General features: G+C 41.2%; 1 protein-coding gene across 1 annotated transcript in view; it reads right to left on the bottom strand.

The window, feature by feature from the left end:
- Nucleotides 1-5,071: 5,071 nt before the first annotated feature.
- Nucleotides 5,072-18,788, bottom strand: part of LOC116732561 (muscle M-line assembly protein unc-89-like) — a 444,643-nt gene continuing 430,926 nt past the window's right edge. The window contains exons 10-15 of the mRNA XM_032582829.1: nt 11,552-11,878; nt 10,856-11,182; nt 10,426-10,755; nt 5,859-6,179; nt 5,362-5,679; nt 5,072-5,292 (exon numbers count right to left, since the gene is read on the bottom strand). Of these exons, the coding sequence (XP_032438720.1) occupies nt 5,201-5,292; nt 5,362-5,679; nt 5,859-6,179; nt 10,426-10,755; nt 10,856-11,182; nt 11,552-11,878 (1,715 nt within the window). The 3' untranslated portion in view covers nt 5,072-5,200. The remainder of the gene's footprint in view (nt 5,293-5,361; nt 5,680-5,858; nt 6,180-10,425; nt 10,756-10,855; nt 11,183-11,551; nt 11,879-18,788) is intronic.

The raw sequence follows: 18,788 nt of genomic DNA, 5'->3' as shown, positions 1-18,788 counted from the left end.
GACACAAAGAAACAAAGAATCTCAAAGAATAGACTTTAAAATCCTGTTGTTAGTTTATAAATCACTGAACGGCTTAGCACCACAATACATTAAAGATCTGCTGTTGTTGTATCAACCTTCCAGACCTCTCAGGTTCAGGTTCTGGTTCTGCTCTGCATCCCCAGAACCAGAACCAAACGAGGAGAAGCAGCTTTCAGCATCTATGCACCACAAATCTGGAACAAACTTCCAGAAAACTGTAAAACAGCTGAAACACTGACTTCTTTTAAATCTCAACTAAAAACCCACCTGTTTAGGATTGTATTTGAAATGTGATCAATTACAAATTTATTGATGGAACTTGATTTAATGCTGCGTTTTGATTATTGATTCTATATTGCTTTGTGTTTGTAATGATGTAAAGCACTTTGAAATGCCTTGCTGCTGAAATGTGCTATACAAATAAAATTTGATTGATTGATTGATTGAAGATGGCTGCTGTCACTGCGACACAAAGAAACAAGATGGCTGCCGTCACTGCGACACAAAGAAACAAGATGACGTCACTCTGAACTGCAGAGCAAAGAATCCAACCCACAACCTCCCAGCTGCTTTCTATAAAGATGGCTCCTTCATTGGTGATGGACCATCAGGTCACATGACCCTCCTCCATGTTTCCAGCTCTGATGAAGGCCTCTATAAATGTAACATCAGCCGTCATGGAGAGTCTCCATCCAGCAGGATCTCTGTCAAAGGTCAGAGGTCAGCAGCTTCTCTGTCTGCTTCAACCTTCATCAGGAGACAAGAAATAAATTATTACCTTTGATTCATTTCAGAGAGAATCTCCTCCACTCCTCCTTCATCCTCCACTCCTCCTCCTCCTCCACTCCTCCATCATCCTCCACTCCTCCTTCCTCCTCCTCCTCCTCTTCCTCTCTGGGTTTCTTTATCTTGTTGGTTTTTCTGCTGACTCGGCGCCTCTGCAGAAAACCTGAAGGTAACTCAAACTTTTCACCTGATGGTTTATAAAGTGTTTTTGTGTTTCTGTGGTTCAAAGTTTCATTTAAAGTGTCTCCTGTGTTTAGCTGCATGTTTGGTTTTGGGTTTTTTGTTCACTTCACCTCCATCTGATGTTTTTCTCATAAATGTTGAGTTTGTGGTCAAAGTGTGAACTGAGGCTCTGCTGCTCTGTTTCCTGTTTTCTCACTAAAACCAGTCAAAATAATGATTGTTCAGCCTCAGGTTTCTGTGTTTCTGTATGATGGTTGCAGTGGAGATATCAGTAGGATCAGAACCGGACCTGATCATAGATCTGTGGTTCTGTGTTTTCCTGAAAGCTTCCTCTGATTATTCTCAGTGACCTGAAATCAGCTGTTTGCAGGAATCAACCCAGAAGTTAAGAAGAGGAGCAATGAACCCATCAGAGTGATGAACCTCGCAGGACTGCAGGTACCGCTGCAGGGTTCTGGACGAGTCCACCCTGTAGACGGGTTCTGGATGAGCCGGGTTCTGGACGAGTCCACCCTGTAGACGGGTTCTGGATGAGCCGGGTTCTGGACGACTCCACCCTGTAGACGGGTTCTGGATGAGCCGGGTTCTGGACGACTCCACCCTGTAGACGGGTTCTGGATGAGCCGGGTTCTGGACGACTCCACCCTGTAGATGAAGAGCCGTTGCTCATTGAAGCAACGTGTGAAAGTGTTGCATGGTCTCAGCAAGCAGATTTCCTCTTCCTGTCTTTCTGAACGCCGCTGGTCTTGGTGGTCAGCAGCAGCCGAGGCGTCAAAACGAAACTTCAGAGCTGGAAGATCAGAGAGACGATACATTACAACATTCTGAGGCAGCAAGTTTTCACACACACACCCACACACCCCGCCTTGGCGTCCAGCCCACAAACCCTCCAGGTTTCTCAACGGCGTCTCCGACTCACTCAGGTTCCTGGTTCCTGTTTTAATTTTAAAATCTCTTTTTCTTTTCCTTCCAGGTTTACAGATATTTTCTCATCACTGATTGTATTAAAATATGATTCTACTGCAGATATTTTCACTGGATGAAGTTCTGTCTGTTAGGCCTCAAGCTGCTTAGTTCAGTTATGCTTTGGGCCGGCACTGGGTGTGACCCAGCAAAGACCTGGTTCTAATTAGGATTTAACTGAAAAACCAATAATCTATAATCTATAAACCGGTCATGATTACAAATTTTGCAGGATGATAATTTGTTCCAGAAGTTACTAAAAAACAATTTTTGAAAATGAAAGTTTAACACTGGAGCTGGAAGAAACTTTAAATATGTAAAATAAATAAATAAAATTAACTATAAAGTCTGAAAATAAAACAGTTTTTTAGAAAAATGTTTAGTTGAGACCAAAACATCCGACTGAAGAGTTTTAATAGTTTCTGGTAGAAAGAGAAACAATAAATGGAAACGATTGAGTTTGTTTTAATTTATCAGGCGATTAATTGATTTATTGTTTATTGGAACAGAGATATTAATTCATGTCATTTTTTGTGTTTGATGTTTCAGACTCTGATTGTGTTAAATATTATTGTAAATGTTTTCTAACAACACATAACTACCTGCTTATATTTTACACTTTCTGTAAACGTTTAACACAAAAACTTGTTTTTCTGGAGGAAATTCTGACTAAAAGCAGAAAATCTGCTGAGTTGATAATCATTTAGTAAAATACATTTTACAATATTTAGCCATTGTAGCCTGGGATCATAAAAGCCACCATATCTATATTATTATTATTATTATTATTATTATTATTATGTGTTGCATGAATATTTCCGAACGGCCAGCAGGTTGCAGGCGGCAGCAACAGAGAGGAAAACATTTTGTTTCCTGGTTGCTTCTGTTTCTCCGTCAGAAAGTCAAACTGAAAAACTGAATTTGATCAAAACAGACGGAGCGTTACGTCTATAGATCTAGAATAGAATAGAATCTGTTTGTTTCATTCTCCCACTGCTCAGTAAGACTAAATGAAATCTGTGAACATCTGGAAGTCAGAGACATTAAATCAGGAGCAAAATGAACAACATCCTGTCATCTTCATCCTGTCATCATCTTCATCCTGTCATCTTCATCCTGTCACCTTCATCCTGTCACCTTCATCCTGTCATCTTCATCCTGTCACCTTCATCCTGTCACCTTCATCCTGTCATCTTCATCCTGTCATCATCTTCATCCTGTCATCATCTTCATCCTTCATATTTACAGTTCAGGCTGCAGGATTGTTAATAACTGAACATGTTTCTGTTTGTGTCTCTGCTCCAGATTTACAGTTTTAGTTTCTTTCTTCTAAATGATTCACTGACCGACTGAAACTGAACCTTTTGGTTCCTTGATTCCTTCCTGCAGTGATACCAGAACCGGTTCTGATGTGATCAGGGCAGGGGGGAAAAGTTATGACAATCCTCCACCGTTTATTTATTGTCAATTACAAAATGAATCATATTGTATTTTCAAAGATTGTTTCATCAGTAAAAGTTAAATGTTCCTTCTCCCAGACCAAAATCACACTTTGGCCCTGAACCTCCTGGTTCTGGACGAAATGGTTCCTGCTGGACGATGTTCAGCAGCAGATGGTGGAAAACTGGAGCGACTGCAGCTGTTATTATGCTGCTAATAAAAATAATAAAGTTAGGTTTTCAAAAGATAGAGACAGAGAGAGAAAAAGGTAAAAGTGTTAATTTATAACCCAGTTTTTCTCTGAGGTGAGTAGACTGAGATTATCACCAGTTAGCATAGTTAGCTTAGCTACAGGCTGTTGGCCTCCATTTCACTGACATTTAATGAATTAAGGAAAGAAATTATAACATATTCATGCAGTAATGCCTGTCGATGATGTAATAGGCTGGAATCAAAACAGGAAACAGGAAGCAGCACAGCAGGGAAGCATCGTTAGACAGGAGCAGAAACGTCAGATATGAGACCTGGATGGTTCAACGTCCCGACGTTTCAGGAGGAGAGAAGAAGAAAAACAAAACTGGTAAAAACGCACGCTGGGTCAGTCTGACCCTGCAGGACCAAGCAAAGAGTGAGACACTGGTGGGATTTAAATAACTGTTCAGACTGTGGGAGGATGAAACAGGAGCAGAAAACTGTAATCTGGAAAGTGTGGAGGAAAGAAAATACCAGCTATTTGTTTCACTTAAAATGAAGCTTTAATATCAGAATGCAGCTGAACACAAAGTGAAGACCTGAGGCTGAACAAACAGCAGGATTCAACACAGAGGAATGACAGGAAATAAAACTGTTATAAAAATTTCATACAAAATAACATCAATAAAAATCACCTGAACAAGTTTCAACACAGAAACACAATCAGGATGAGATTTGTTTTCTTTCTATTGTTTTATACAAAATCACATCATTACCACCATCACCACCCATCAGGTCACTTTAATGGTCAAATTTACTTTCTTCCTCCTGGTGGAAATCGGCCAGCAGGGGGAGACAAATCCTCTGTTTGCTACTCAGCCTGAAAACAAACATTTAAATCTGAACATGTAGAGAATAAAATGGGACTTTATTAAAAATTATACACGTTGGCCTTTTTTTTTTAAAACAACTGGGCTTGTCTGTTGACCTTTGACCTGAGGTCTCAGCAGAGAGCAGTTTAACCAGTAGAATCTGGGATCCATCAGCCAGATTTGAATGGTTTTGTCTCTGAAACAGGAAACAGACATGATGATGAGCAGATGGCCCACTGATGACCTCTGACCTCCATACAGGAACAGACAAATAAAAACTTTATTTAAAACAGGAAGCAGACAATCAGCTGCTTCCTGTTTTAAATAAATCGGATTTAAACCAAACGCTGATAGAAATATTAACATGTTAATAACATGTTAATAATATGTTAATAACATTATTATTAACATGTTATTAACATGTTAATAATAATGTTATTAACATATTAATAACATGTTAATAATAATGTTATTAACATGTTATTAACATGCTATTAACATGTTAACATGTTAATAATAACGTTATTAACATGTTAATAATAATGTTAATAACAGCCTCAGATCAGCAGAAACTTCCTGGAATCGATCAAACTGATCAGGATCAATAATTCTTCTGTCTGGGGTTCTGTTGGGCCCGGTTCTGGTAGCTGAGGATGATTCATCATTTCAGAGGTAAAAACTGAGTCTGCAGACCGGAACCAGATCCAGATCCTCTCTGATCAACAATCAGATCAATGAACTGATCAGACTAATTGATCAGCCATCAGAGGAATTGATTCAGCAGGGGTGCTGGTTCTGGTTCTGATGTCCTCTTGTTGGACCTGGACCGTCCCTGCTGAGGAGACAGAGGACAGTCAGAGGACAGACAGAGACTCAGCAGACAGACAGAGAGACCCAGACTGACCTTTGACCTTCAGACGGAACCATTTGAGTCTCAGTATTTTTCCGTCTCTCCAGACTTTACATTCATAAAGTCCTGCGTCTCTCTCAGTGGGCTGGATCAGAGTCAGACTGACGTCTCCAGTCTTCTGTGGATTTTTATCCATCTTGGTTCTGGTTCTGTAGAGCTGGTTCTGTTCTATAGGTTGATCAGAACCGTTCTGATACACATGGACTGTCCTGCAACTGCAGTGCCACCAAACCACTGTAGCTCCTTCCAGCAGGTCAGAGGTCACTGTGAATGGCAGCCGGACAGACTCCGCCCCTAATTCCACCTGATGGTCTGAGAGAAGCAGAAAGAGGAAGATGAGCAGCAGCAGAAGATCTTCATCACTTCCTGATTGAAGCTGAAGATGAGAGCAGCAGGAACAGGAAGGTGGATCTTCCTCCAGCTGGTTCTACTGGTACCAACTGGTCCTGATCCAATGGACCCACTACAAACATCTGATCTAACCCACTGACCTTTGACCTTCAGCTGAACTTGTTTCTCCATCAGGATTTCTCCATCTCTGCTGTAGACTCTGCAGGTGAAGAGTCCACTGTCTGCAGGATATCTGAGAGTCAGACTGAGGTCTTTATTCTCCAGCAGGTTTTCATCCATCTTGGTTCTGGTTCTGTAGATCTGGTTCTGTTCTTCAGGCTGATCAGAACCGTTCTGATACACATGGACCACATCATCATACTCGTCCTTCCACTCCACCTTAACGTCTCCATCCAGATTCTCTGTGGTTCTGCAGGGCAGCAGGACAGACTCCTCCCCTGGTTCCACCTCCACCTCTGGGACTGAGAGACAACAGAGGACAAGATGAGTTGGACAGAAGATTATATTATATTTCAACAGTTTAGTATGAAAAGAAAACCTTAAACAGGCAGCATCAGATTGTAACCATGGCAACGATGAAGATGACTCTTTGTACTTTCACTAAATTATCTTGTCAGTTTCTTTAATTCCTAATTAAAATATTATATTGTAAAATATGTTACATATGGTTTGTTAAAAACCATCAAATCAGAATGAACTGTGTTTAATTCTGAAAAACAGATCTATACATTCTAATCAGATCTATACATTCTAGTTCTTTGTTGAGTTTCAATAATTTAACCATCAGAACCTGAGGATGAATCATTGATCTGGTAAATATTGATCGTTTTCTCTCTCCTTCCTCCATCAGTTGGTTTTGTTCAGATGAAACCATTAAATCTTGTTCCAATATTCAGTTTCTCTTATTCAGATTTCAGTTGGATGGTCAGTAAATAGTTTAATAAACTTTAATAATAGTTGAAATAGTTTGATTTCAGAATATCAAACAGACATTTTTATTGTTTGTTTTTTAAATCGTGATTTATCATGATGATCTATTTATCTATTCCTTCATATGAGCGTTAGCCAACTAAAGTAAACAGTTTCTTATTTTTAATCACTTTAATAAAGGTTAAAACTTCAGTCTGTAAATAATTTAACCAGGGGAATCAAACCATATTCATGCAGATTAATCATATTCTCTATTTTTGGGAGAGGGAGGGGTTGTTGCTCATTTAGTGTTACTGAGGTGAACTGATCAATAGATCATGATATTGATTATAGGTTATTTGGCCCAGCTCTAGTTTAGAGTCAATCTATAAAGATCACAGCAACAGGAAGATGAACGAGGGAAACCAGAGACAAGATTGTGGAAATCCTAGCTCTATTAATGAATACGAGGGCAGAAGTGTGTGTGTGTGTGTGTGTGTGTTTCTGCTCTATAGTCTGACCAGCTGCTGGGATGTTCTTGATCTGCTGATCATCTTCCTCTGATCAGCCAGTTTCCTCTCGTCTACCAGAGAATTTCTCCTGACCTGCTTTCCTACCAGCCGACTCCTCTCTTCATCATCATCTTCCTCTCTTCTCTACAACCTCTTCATCATCATCTTCCTCTCTTCTCTACAACCTCTTCATCATCATCTTCCTCTCTTCTCTACAATCTCTTCATCATCATCTTCCTCTCTTCTCTACAATCTCTTCATCATCATCTTCCTCTCTTCTCTACAACCTCTTCATCATCATCTTCCTCTCTTCTCTACAACCTCTTCATCATCATCTTCCTCTCTCCCAGCTGAACATCTCTGATTTCTCTGGAAATCAAACTTTTATTTTCTGTTTTCAGTCCTTCCTCTGATTCTGCATGTGGCCCAGAAACACAACATTTATGGCCAAATAAACACATAACAGGAAGTAAACATGGATTTTATTGTGAAAGTCATCAGGTCATATTTCCTCCTCCAATCAGTCAGGGCAGAGGAAGATTCAAGCAGAAGGTGAGAACTTCATTATTTTATAATAATAACTAATAATAATAATAATAATAATGGCTTTAAGGAGCCATCTCTCATTTCCCAGCATGCTCCTGGAGAACTTCTGGTTTCCCAGCAGAGCTGCATGCTGGGTAGGTCTGGGAGGCTTTGACTGGTCCAGTTGATCCCATCACTGGATTACAGAAAGGATCATATTTAGCTGCTAATAATGAGAGATTTAATAAATAATAGAAACAATGTTTTATTTTTCATAGTTTTCTCTGAAACAGTAAACTGCTGAGTCAGCAGCCTGAACCTCTCTGTCATCATGCAGCCCTGAAAAAAAGATCTGATCTGAAAGCTGCAGCCATGTTGGACTGAGGGACAGAGCAGCTTGGAGGTGTCATTGCACAACACCCCCCTTCTCTCTCCTTCCTCTTCTGAGAGGGGAGATGTGCTACCAGCTCTCCTTCTAACGGGTTAATTGAGTTTCCTAAATCTGCTGGGATTAATCCAGAACTGAAGTAAACTCTGTTTAATCTGGTTTCCAGAAACGATTCGCCTGGTTCCTGACGGCCTCCATCCAGGTGTCCCACCCTTCTTCCCCCTGTGAATTAGCCAGACTGAGCAGCCTGCAGCCAACTAGTTTCACAGAGCACACCTGTTAACGGTCGCTCCTTCTCTATTTTACAACTTGCATTTGTTATTGAACCAGGTAGGTTTTAGTGACTCAGCGAGTCCCAAGGATGATGTTTTACATTTGGGCTACCAGCAACCTAAAAACATTTTCCACTTTTTCCTCTCCAGAATCATTGTCTTTGTCTTTGGGGTCTGAACCCAGCCGATGAGAGAAGTGCGATTCAAAGCCACAGGTTGTGGGCCTGACCGGTTGGTCTCCATGAGCAGGACAGTCTTCGGCTCTGTGGCCCCGGCTCTTCTTCAGCTGCAGAGTTCTTTGTCCATCTGGATCTTGGCTTGAAGCTGCCTGGAGGATCCAACCAAAGGTTCCTCTTTTGCACCCACCTTTTATAGGGTTTATCCACCTTTTGTGCGTTAGCATTGGCTAGCACTGATGCTGTGCTTGTTTAATTGGTTGACTGCTTGGACAGATGATCTCATATCCATCACTGTCTTACAGACATTATGTCCTGATGTCTGTGCTGATGTCTCAGGGTTGATCAACCTCCTACATTTGTTGCCTGCACAACCTTTTCTCTGAGACGTTTATGTTGTTCAACAATCTGTTTCTAAATAAAGCGTTGATCATCTCTGCTCTCCTGTTAGTTCCTCTTTTTCCCTTAACCTTTCACCTTTGACCTACCATCTACCTCCAACATATCAGTGATGTTTAATTGCAGTTACATGTTTTACACCATTTCAAGTTCAATGTCAAAATCACATTTATTTTCTTTAGCTTCTCTGATTTATCATTCATTTATGATTTTATAACTTATTAATTACTCTTATTATAATCTTAATGTGAGTTATTACAGATGTTTTCTGAAAAGAAACCAAGAATAATACATGATTCTAATTATTTAATACCAAAGTTACAGTTACTTGTTTTTCTTGTAAGTGTTCCCACAAATGTAAGTGTAAGTATTATTACAAGTAAACCAATATTAATATAAGTATTTTACTTTGAATCTTATCCAATTACTCAAAATGTTTAGATTTCATTCTTTAAAACTTTCATGCTTTAAAATAAGGAATAGTCTCATTTATTTTTATAAATCTGCAGGCTGGAAACTTACTTCCTCTTTTTCCAGGAAACCTGCTTTTCCTGTTTCATCTCTTTATCTGATTATGATTTCTGATGATTAGATAGAAAAAATAATTAAAGCAAAGTTTGCAGGAGACAAAAACAACCAGATTGATTTTATTGAAGTTTTAATTTACTGTTGGGCCTTGATGTCACTTGTGTGATTCATTTTAAAGATAACTTTATTTATTGTTACTGTTAAACTAAAATCTCCAGCATGGGGAAGTGGGATGAGCTCGGGTTTCTTGCCAGAACAACTAAACAACTGATGGAGACGATCAGTTTCCTCTGACTCCTGAGCTGCAGCCATTTTAATGTGGTACCACCAGAATCCATCTGGTTCTGGAGACTAGAGCAGAAAATGTTCTGGTCCACTGGATGAACAGCAGCAGTTCGGTCCAGCAGAACAACAACAACATTTTGACCAGAACCATTCGACCCAAAGACGACATTAAAACTCAATAAAGCAGAATCTGTTTAAAACCCAAAGAGAAACTTTCAGAGAGTTGAGACACAAGGTAGCATTTAGATCCTGATTAACCATCATAAAATATTATCACTGGTTAACCACCATAGAAATATTATCATCATTGATTAACCATCATAGAAATATTATCATCACTGATTAATCATCATAGAAATATTATCATCACTAATTAACCATCATAGAAATATTATCATCACTGATTAACCATCATAGAAATATTATCATCACTAATTAACCATCATAGAAATATTATCATCACTGATTAACCATCATAGAAATATTATCATCACTGATTAACCATCATAGAAATATTATCATCACTGATTAACCATCATAGAAATATTATCATCACTGATTAACCATCATAGAATATTATCATTGATTAACCATCATAGAATTATTTTCATCACTGATTATCCATCATAGAATATCATCACTGATTAACCATCTGATCAATATCAATCAGGAGGACAAACAGAAACTCAGCAGAAACAGAGACCCAGACTGACCTTTGACCTTCAGAAAGAAGCGTTTTCTTCTCAGTATTTTTCCGTCTCTCCAGACTTTACATCTGTACTCTCCTGCGTCTCTCTCAGTGGGTCGACTCAGAGTCAGACTGAGGTCTTTATTCTTCAGCAGGTTTTCATCCATCTTGGTTCTGGTTCTGTAGAACTGGTTCTGTTCTGTAAGCTGATCAGAACCGTTCTGATACACATGGACCGTCCTGCCTCTGCTGTCCCACCACTCCACTCTGTCTCCTCCCAGCAGGTCAGAGGTCACTCTGAACGGCAGCAGGACAGACTCCGCCCCCTCCTCCACCTCCACCTGAAACTGTTGGACTGAGAGAAAGAGGAAGATAAGCAGCAGGAACAGGAAGGTGGATCTTTCTCCAGCTGGTTCTACTGGTACTAACTGGTTCTGATCCAATTGAACACTGACCTTTGACCTCCAACTGAACTTGTTTCTCCATCAGCATGTCTCCATCTCTGTTGTAGACTCTGCAGGTGTAGGTTCCTCCGCCTCTCCTAGTGGGTCGTCTCAGAGTCAGACTGAGGTTTTTAGTCTTCAGCAGGTTTTCATCCATCTTGGTTCTGGTTCTGTAAATCTGGTCCTGTTCTCCAGGCTGATCAGAACCGTTCTGATACACATGGACCGTCCTGTTGTCTCTGTCCCTCCACTCCACCTTAATGTCTCCATCCAGACTCTCTCTGGTTCTGCAGGGCAGCAGGACAGACTCCGCCCCCTCCTCCACCTCCACCTGTTGGTCTGAGAGAAGCAGAAAGAGGAAGATGAGCAGCAGCAGCAGATCTTCGTCACTTCCTGATGAGAGCAGCAGGAACAGGAAGGTGGATCTTTGTCCTGCTGGTTCTGAAGCAGAAAGTTCTACTGGGTTGAACTGGACTTTCCTTCCAGGTCCAGGTTCTCCTCAGAGCTGCTCTCCAGGTTCTGTGGACCTGGACCTCCAGTCCAGATCAGCTCCCAGCACCAACATCCCATAATAAGCAGAGTGTGTTGGTGGACCAGTCAGGATGAGGTTCTGTGTGTTTGGGTCAGAACCAGTTATACTGGTTCTACTGGTACCGACTGGTTCTGATCCAATTGATACAACACAATCATCTGATCTTAGTCACTCACATTTAAGTTGGAGAAAAACTTTTTTCTCCATCAGTTTTTCTTCCTTCCAGCTGTAGACTCTGCAGGTGTAGGTTCCTCCGTCTCTCCCAGTGGGCCGTCTCAGAGTCAGACTGAGGTCTTTATTCTTCAGCAGGTTTTCATCCATCTTGGTTCTGGTTCTGTAGATCTGGTTCTGTTCTCCATGCTGATCAGAACCGTCCTGATACACATGGACCGTCCTGCCTCTGCTGTCCCTCCACTCCACCTTAACGTCTCCACCCAGACTCTCTCTGGTTCTCCAGGGCAGCAGGACAGACTCCTCCCCTGATTCCACCTCCACCTGTTGGACTGAGAGACACCAGAGGACCAGATGAGTTGGACTGAAGATTATATTATATTTAATGATAAAACTTTAGTTATTTAGTATGAAAATGTTCTTCTCAGGACCGGCCCAGAGGCCTGGCTCTACTGGTACCAGTAGCACCAGTAGAACCAGGCCATGTAGAACCGGATTGTAACAACATGCTACAGTTCAGTCAGTCTCACCACATTTATATTTTGTTTCTTTAAATCTTTTTGTTTAGAAGGAAACACATCATGACACTATTCTGGAATAAATGTCAACATTTTAGTTTACACTGTTTTACTTGATTTAAGCTTCGTTTGTTCTGAGTTCCCTCAGTGACCTCCGTGACCTTCAGGGGAACAAAGAGGTGGAGAAGGGTGGAGCCTGGAAAGGGTGGAGCCAAACTGGTTCCCATCTCCGCTCATCATCCAGAGGGAAATGGGATTTTCTCATGTTGGCTTCAGTTTGGATTTTGTGTTTTCTGTGATCAGCCAGTATTAAGTTTCCCTTCGTCTCCTTTACAGAGTTCTGTTTGATTGAGTCAGTCTGACTTATTTCTGTTACTTTATGGTCATTTTTCATTATTTACCCAAGTTTCTGTGTTTGGGTTAAATAAAAAACAATAATTTTTTTATTTAAACTTGTGTCTGATTCTGGTTTTACTGCTCGGTCCATCACACCACAGCAACACAACAATTAAACAATGAAGATGATTCCTTGTGTTTTTACTAAATAAACTTGTCAAGTTTCTTTAAATCATAAGTTAAGATACTGTAATAAACTTTTTAAATTTATTGTAGAAATAGAGCTACATATTTTAGATCTTTGCTCTCAGTTTATCATAACAGCAAAGATGAATCATCAATCTGGTGTAAATGTTGACCATTTTCTCATCCCTGTATGTTTCACAGAAGTAGGATTATAAAATCCAGGATCACAGATTAAAGCAGGCTTAGCGCCTTCAGTTCATCCTGGATTTATCTGTTCAGACCAAACCAGGTTCAGGAGCTGCAGCTGAATCAGACTGAAGTCATTCAGGTGAACGAGAGCCAGCAGATTTATTCAGACCAATGAGATCCATCACAGATTCACTGATGCTACGCTAGATACAATGTCTAAAGTCACACCAAACAAACATCATCTGTTATTGGAGGATTAACTGAAGCAGATTATCCTCATTATGTGATGGTGGCGACGGCGGTAGGAGTTCACCCCGCCACCAGCAGGTTGCTGGTGCAATCCCCGCTCCACTTGCTGGACAAAACACTTGCCTGCTGTTGGGGTCAGAAGGTCAGTTGGTGCCGGCCAAGGCATTCTGACAGATTGACCCAGTAGTGTGTGAATGACTGTAGTGGGAAGAACTTTGGACTTGATGAGGCCATTCACCAATAAAAGCTGCTGTCCTGTCATTTGAACAACTTTAAACATATAAATGACCAGCCAATATTATAACATGCTAATCTGTTCATCTCTATTTTTTTACAGCCTGGAGCGGGCTAGCTTCACAGAATAAATCGCCATGGTAACTTACGCGTTACCTTTTTTGTGAACTGAGACTTAATTAAGCCAAGATATCAGGAAAATCCCAACTTAATCCACGATCCTGGTTTTATGAAACATGCTCTGATTCTCCTGGTTCTCTGCATTTTTTGCTCAGGTCCCTCTTGAAAATGAGATCTAGATCTCAACGGGTTAACCTGGTTAAATAAAGGAATATAATATAAAAATGAGGTTTGGGTCTATGGAGCTTCATAATATTACATTATTAAAGTTCCTTTGAAGACACACAAGAACACTACAGAGCAAGTTAACAGAAAGATAATGAACCATTAAAATAGCTTGAGTTAGTCCACTTTGACGTATACCTATTTCGGCTTCGATAGTCCAACTGGCCTGAAGGATTTTATCTAGCAGGTGCTTTTGTTCTGTAAATAAGGCCATTACCTTATCAGTACCCTGGTAATGGCCTCAACGCATCTCACAGTTGCACAATTGTTCCTTAGACTTCGACTTCGACTTCGACTGACTTTGTTGTCATTTTCAACAGTATAAAATATGAATATAAATCTAAATATAAAATATAAAGTGCAGGAATGACAGTAAAATAGAAGTTATTTAGCTCTGTACATGTGCAAGGTATAAAGTGGAGACCAGTTTTTGAGTGCAGTCCAGGTAAGAGTTCAGCAGTCTGATGGCAAGTGGGAAAAAGCTGTTTCGGAACCAGGTGGGCCTGCACCGGATGCTGCAGAACCTCTTTCCAGAGGGCAGCAGGGAGAACAGTCCATGGTGGGGGTGTGAGGGGTCACTGACGATGTTTCGGCCTCAGGACACGCATCCTGCATCGATGGTTGACCTGACACTTCGCCCTTTTGCCTGAGCTGGGTGTGGAAGGTTGTTGCCGAAGCAGTTTCTCCTTGTGTGCCTTCTTCTCACTCACATGAGAGTTACCCAACTCTTTTGCAAGCTCAACCAGGAAGTCCACCCGTCTCTCCTGCACCCCAATGCATGCCTGATAAAGCACATGTGCATTCAGTGCTGCCATGTCAATCATGTTTGCCAGGTTTGCTGACCAGCTGTCACATAGTGATGGAACCTTGGTCACCCCCCGCAAGATTATGACTGAAATAAATGCCATTAGTTCTTGTGAACTAAATAGGTGAAGCAGTCACCTATTTATCCTCCACAGCACAAAAGGCTGCATGCAAATTTGCATGTGCAAAGTCTCCCAGATTTCTTTTGCTTACACGTTTTGCATGATTTTTTTGAGGTGGATCAACACAATTAATTTGGTTAGTTTATTTCTAAACTGTCATTTTAAACCCTCTTAGCTTTATTTCAAAGAGAAACATTACTAATTTCTTTTAGAAAAACCTTTGCATATTTTTTGAAACAGATTCTATGTTTTGCAAACTCTATGTACATTTGGCAAAATGACCTGGATAATGCAGCACAACATCATGGATCAGCTGCAAAAGGTCACATCTCTCCAAAAACACTTCATGTATGCTTCAAAACTAGACTGAAGAGCACTACCTACAGGAGACCTGATCTCCTGCTGGTATCATAGATACCCACCCCCAACATGGACTATTCACACTCCTACCTTCTGGCCTGACGGTCAACGACCACATTTACAATTGAAGAAGGGATGCTAATTTGAGCCATCAGAGTCGTCAGGGTGGACTCCGGCCTTTTGGCCCTGTTGAGCCGATATGGGAAGGACTCGAAAACTGAGCTATCCTAGTGTTAAACCACCAGAAACTTAGTAAAACATTACAGGGAACATGCAGATTTGAAAAGATGAGCTTTGAGATGGATTTTAATCGGAGGAATCTGAACTCAGGCCATCTGCTCCTTGTTTGCTACTTAAGCTCTCCAGTTCTCTGTCAGCCACTCCTTGCTGGATCCTCCCATTAACTCCAGTTACCGTATTTTCCGCACTATAAGGTGCACCACATTATAAGGCGCACCTTCAATGAATGGCCTATTTTAAAACTTTTTTCATATATAAGGCTCATAGAATAGACGCTACAGTAGAGGCTGGAGTTACGTTATGCATCCATTAGATGGAACTGCGATGAAGGGAATGTCGACAAAATAGTCAGATAAATCAGTCAGACTTTATTAATAGATTACAAACCAGCGTTCTGAAAACTCCCTTCATTCCCAAAATGAACAGCTGTTGCTTCCTCCACTTCCGCACCATTGATTGTTCATGTTAAATTCTCTCGCTGCTGCTCTATGGGCTCTTTGCTCCTCAGCTTCCTCGTTCGGGAAAAGCGGCTCTTGAAAAAGGTTCTTTCCACTGGGTGTTTGCAGGGCTTGTCCAAGGTAACAGTTAATGATGAACATCGATCCGAAGCCCCGACAATAAGCTGGAGAAAGGTTTTAAGATGTTCGCCTCGTTATACATTCACAGATACGAAGGTGAGTTTTACTTTCTTTAAACTTTGTGGCTAACATTAGCTTTAGCTTATGCTAGACATTTTTCTTGTAAAAATGTGCTATTTAAGTATCTAAAGATTTTTCATCCATTCTAACGGACAATGTTTTTACCTTGTTTTCAAGTATATTACGTGGTTTATTGTCGTTAGTGTCAGAGACCAAGTAACGGGGATTTTACGGTTCAGGCTTTTTGCTTCTGAAGCCTGAGGAACAACAAGCCCATAGCTTAACAGTAGAGCAGCTCTGGTGTCGGAGTTCTAGTTCAGCTGACGGTTCAGGTTCAGTTGTTGCTTTTAGAAAAATATGGCCGTGTTCCTTAAGGTCTCCGTGTTACTTCGCTTTATTAGTTTTGCATGTTTCTTGTGAAGCAGGACGGTGTTTCCAGCAGTGTGTACAGGCGGATCAGTAGCTCGGTTGTCTGGCTCTGGTCTGCTCTCTGGTTCCCATAAACTCTTTCAGGCTGAATACAGAAGTGATTCCATGGAAATAACACAGGAGGCTCCTTTACCTTCTGCTTTAGGCTGAAGAAGTTGATCCGGAGTGAAGTGAAGGCTGTAAACTTTGCTGTGCGGCGTTAGCTTTAACTGGTAGCGACGAATATTTACAAGCCACCGTCTTCTTAATTCAGGACCGCTTGGAAATCCATGAAAACTTAAAAGTCCATTATATTAGGAAGACAGCAATGTTCATAGTATTGTTTTATTTGCGTCTGAAATAAGACTTTATCTTTTCTAGCTGTCATGGTAACTCAAAGCGAAAAAAGAGCCGCACTTGCGCATGCGGTTGTGACGTCAGAGCGCCAGGTGCAAAGAGCCCATTGCCGTGTTCTACTGTGTGACTGATCGCCTTGAGCTTAAACTCTGCGTTGTAAGCGTGTCTCTTAATAGGAGCCATTTTGGGGTCTTTACACAAAACCCAGCGCGCACCGCTGGCTGCATCGGCGGCTGCTTTCCCGTTTCTTCTTCTACGGGAAAATGAAGTCGGCGTCTGCTTTCCCGTTTCTTCTTCTACGGGGGAAAATGAAGTCGGCGTCTGCTTTCCCGTTTCTTCTTCTACGGGGGAAAATGAAGTTGGCGTCTGCTTTCCCGTTTCTTCATCTACAGGGAAAATGAAGTCGGCGGCTGCTTACCGTAGTTGCGAGACCTGTTGTGGCTCAATATTGGTCCATATATAAGGCGCACCGGATTATAAGGCGCACTGTCGGCTTTTGAGAAAATTGAAGGTTTTTAGGTGCAACTTATAGTGCGGAAAATACGGTAGTTTCTTATTCTACCAGCCTCCAGTTTTTGTTCTGCTCTGGCTCCCTGGGTTCATGTTTTCATTAAACTACTCACTGTTTGCCTCGCTGCATTTGGGTACACCGTCACCACCCTCACCATGACGGGCACAAATAGCTGAAATGGTAGCAGGATCCGTCGTCATGGTTACTGAGACATGTGGCGGCGTCCTTACTGGTATTTACGCTAAACTACATGTGTTTATTGGACAGGGCGGTCCAATCGGCACCAGATTTATAGAGCAAAGATTCTCAGAGGCTCTGATTTATTCATCTGAAGGTTTTTGTACTTTTCTAAATTTGCTCCGACTCCAACTTTCAGTGTGAAAGCTGCTCAGTCTTTATACATTAGGCCCAAATCTGGTCTGCATCCAGAACCAGAACCAAACAGGGACAAGCAGCATTCAGCTTCTAGGCACCACAGATCTGGAATAAACTTCCAGAAAACTGCAAACAGCTGAAACACTGAGAGCCTTTAAATCTAGACTGAAAACCAGCTGATCAGAACTGATTGGATTGGAAATGGAACATTGATCAATTTATTGGAAGTTTATCTGACTGAATGTTTATTGTTTCATAACTGATGATGTTTTAATCTTTGATCTGCCTTGTTGCTGAAACTAATAAACCTGACTGCATGTGATGTTCAGATCCGTTTGTTCTCCAGTTCCAAGCTGAAGGTTCTGGACTTCTGAGGCCCGGTTCTGTTGAGCTCAGGAAGGATCCAGGGTTCTGATGGAGTTCAAGGGTTAAATGGTTCAGAACCAGAGGTCCATTAATGTGCTAATAGCGGAGCTAACCTTTAGTTTAGCGCGTTAGCATTTAGCTCTGAAAGCATTTAGCTCTGAAAGCATTTAGCTCTGAAAGCATTTAGCGCTCCTGTCTTCCTCTAAATTTGCTCATTTACTCGGCTGTTTGGTAAACTTTCAGTTGGATAAAGTTTTGGTAAATAAAGTGTTGAGGTTTTGGTTTTTGGTTTGACAGTGAGTCTATGAATGTGTTTCATGTTTTTATTATGTAAAGTGCTGAAATCTGCTATACAAATAAACTTGACTTCCTCTAAGCTGGTACCAAACATCTATTCTTTTAAAACTTTATGAAATGTGAATAAACACAATTCTTCAACTGGTTAGACCTTTATATTCATGCTCTTATTTTGAAGTGCAGCAGTTCTGTTTCCTCTCCTGTGATGCGACGCAGGAAATGATGTTTATTCTGTACCCAGAATGCATTGCTGTCTGTCCTGGACCTCTTCCTCCTGCTCCGCTTCCTCATCTTCACTTATTACATCACACTGACCTTTGACCTTATAATCAGCCAACCATCAGTATTGATCAGAACCAATCAGCTGATTGGTAAAATAAAACATTTAAACCACTGACCTTTGACCTTTAGCTGAACTTGTTTCATCACCTGGAAGTTTCTTATCCAGCTGGAGACGATGCAGGTGTAGATCCCTGAGTCTCCAAATGTGGGCCATGTCAGAGTCAGACTGAGGTTTTTATTCTTCAGCAGGTTTTTATCCATCTTGGTTCTGGTTCTGTAGATCAGGTTCTGTTCTCCAGGCTGATCAGAACCGTTCTGATACACATGGACCGTCCTGCCTCTGCTATCCTTCCATTCCACCTTAACGTCTCCAGGCAGTTGGTCCAACTTCTTGAATGGCAGCAGGACAGACTCCTCCCCTGATT

Source organism: Xiphophorus hellerii, chromosome 14 (assembly GCF_003331165.1).
Source record: "Xiphophorus hellerii strain 12219 chromosome 14, Xiphophorus_hellerii-4.1, whole genome shotgun sequence".
Lineage (NCBI taxonomy): Eukaryota > Metazoa > Chordata > Actinopteri > Cyprinodontiformes > Poeciliidae > Xiphophorus > Xiphophorus hellerii.
The sequence above is the reverse complement of the archived record's forward strand: the minus strand, read 5'-3'. Positions and strand labels throughout refer to the sequence as shown.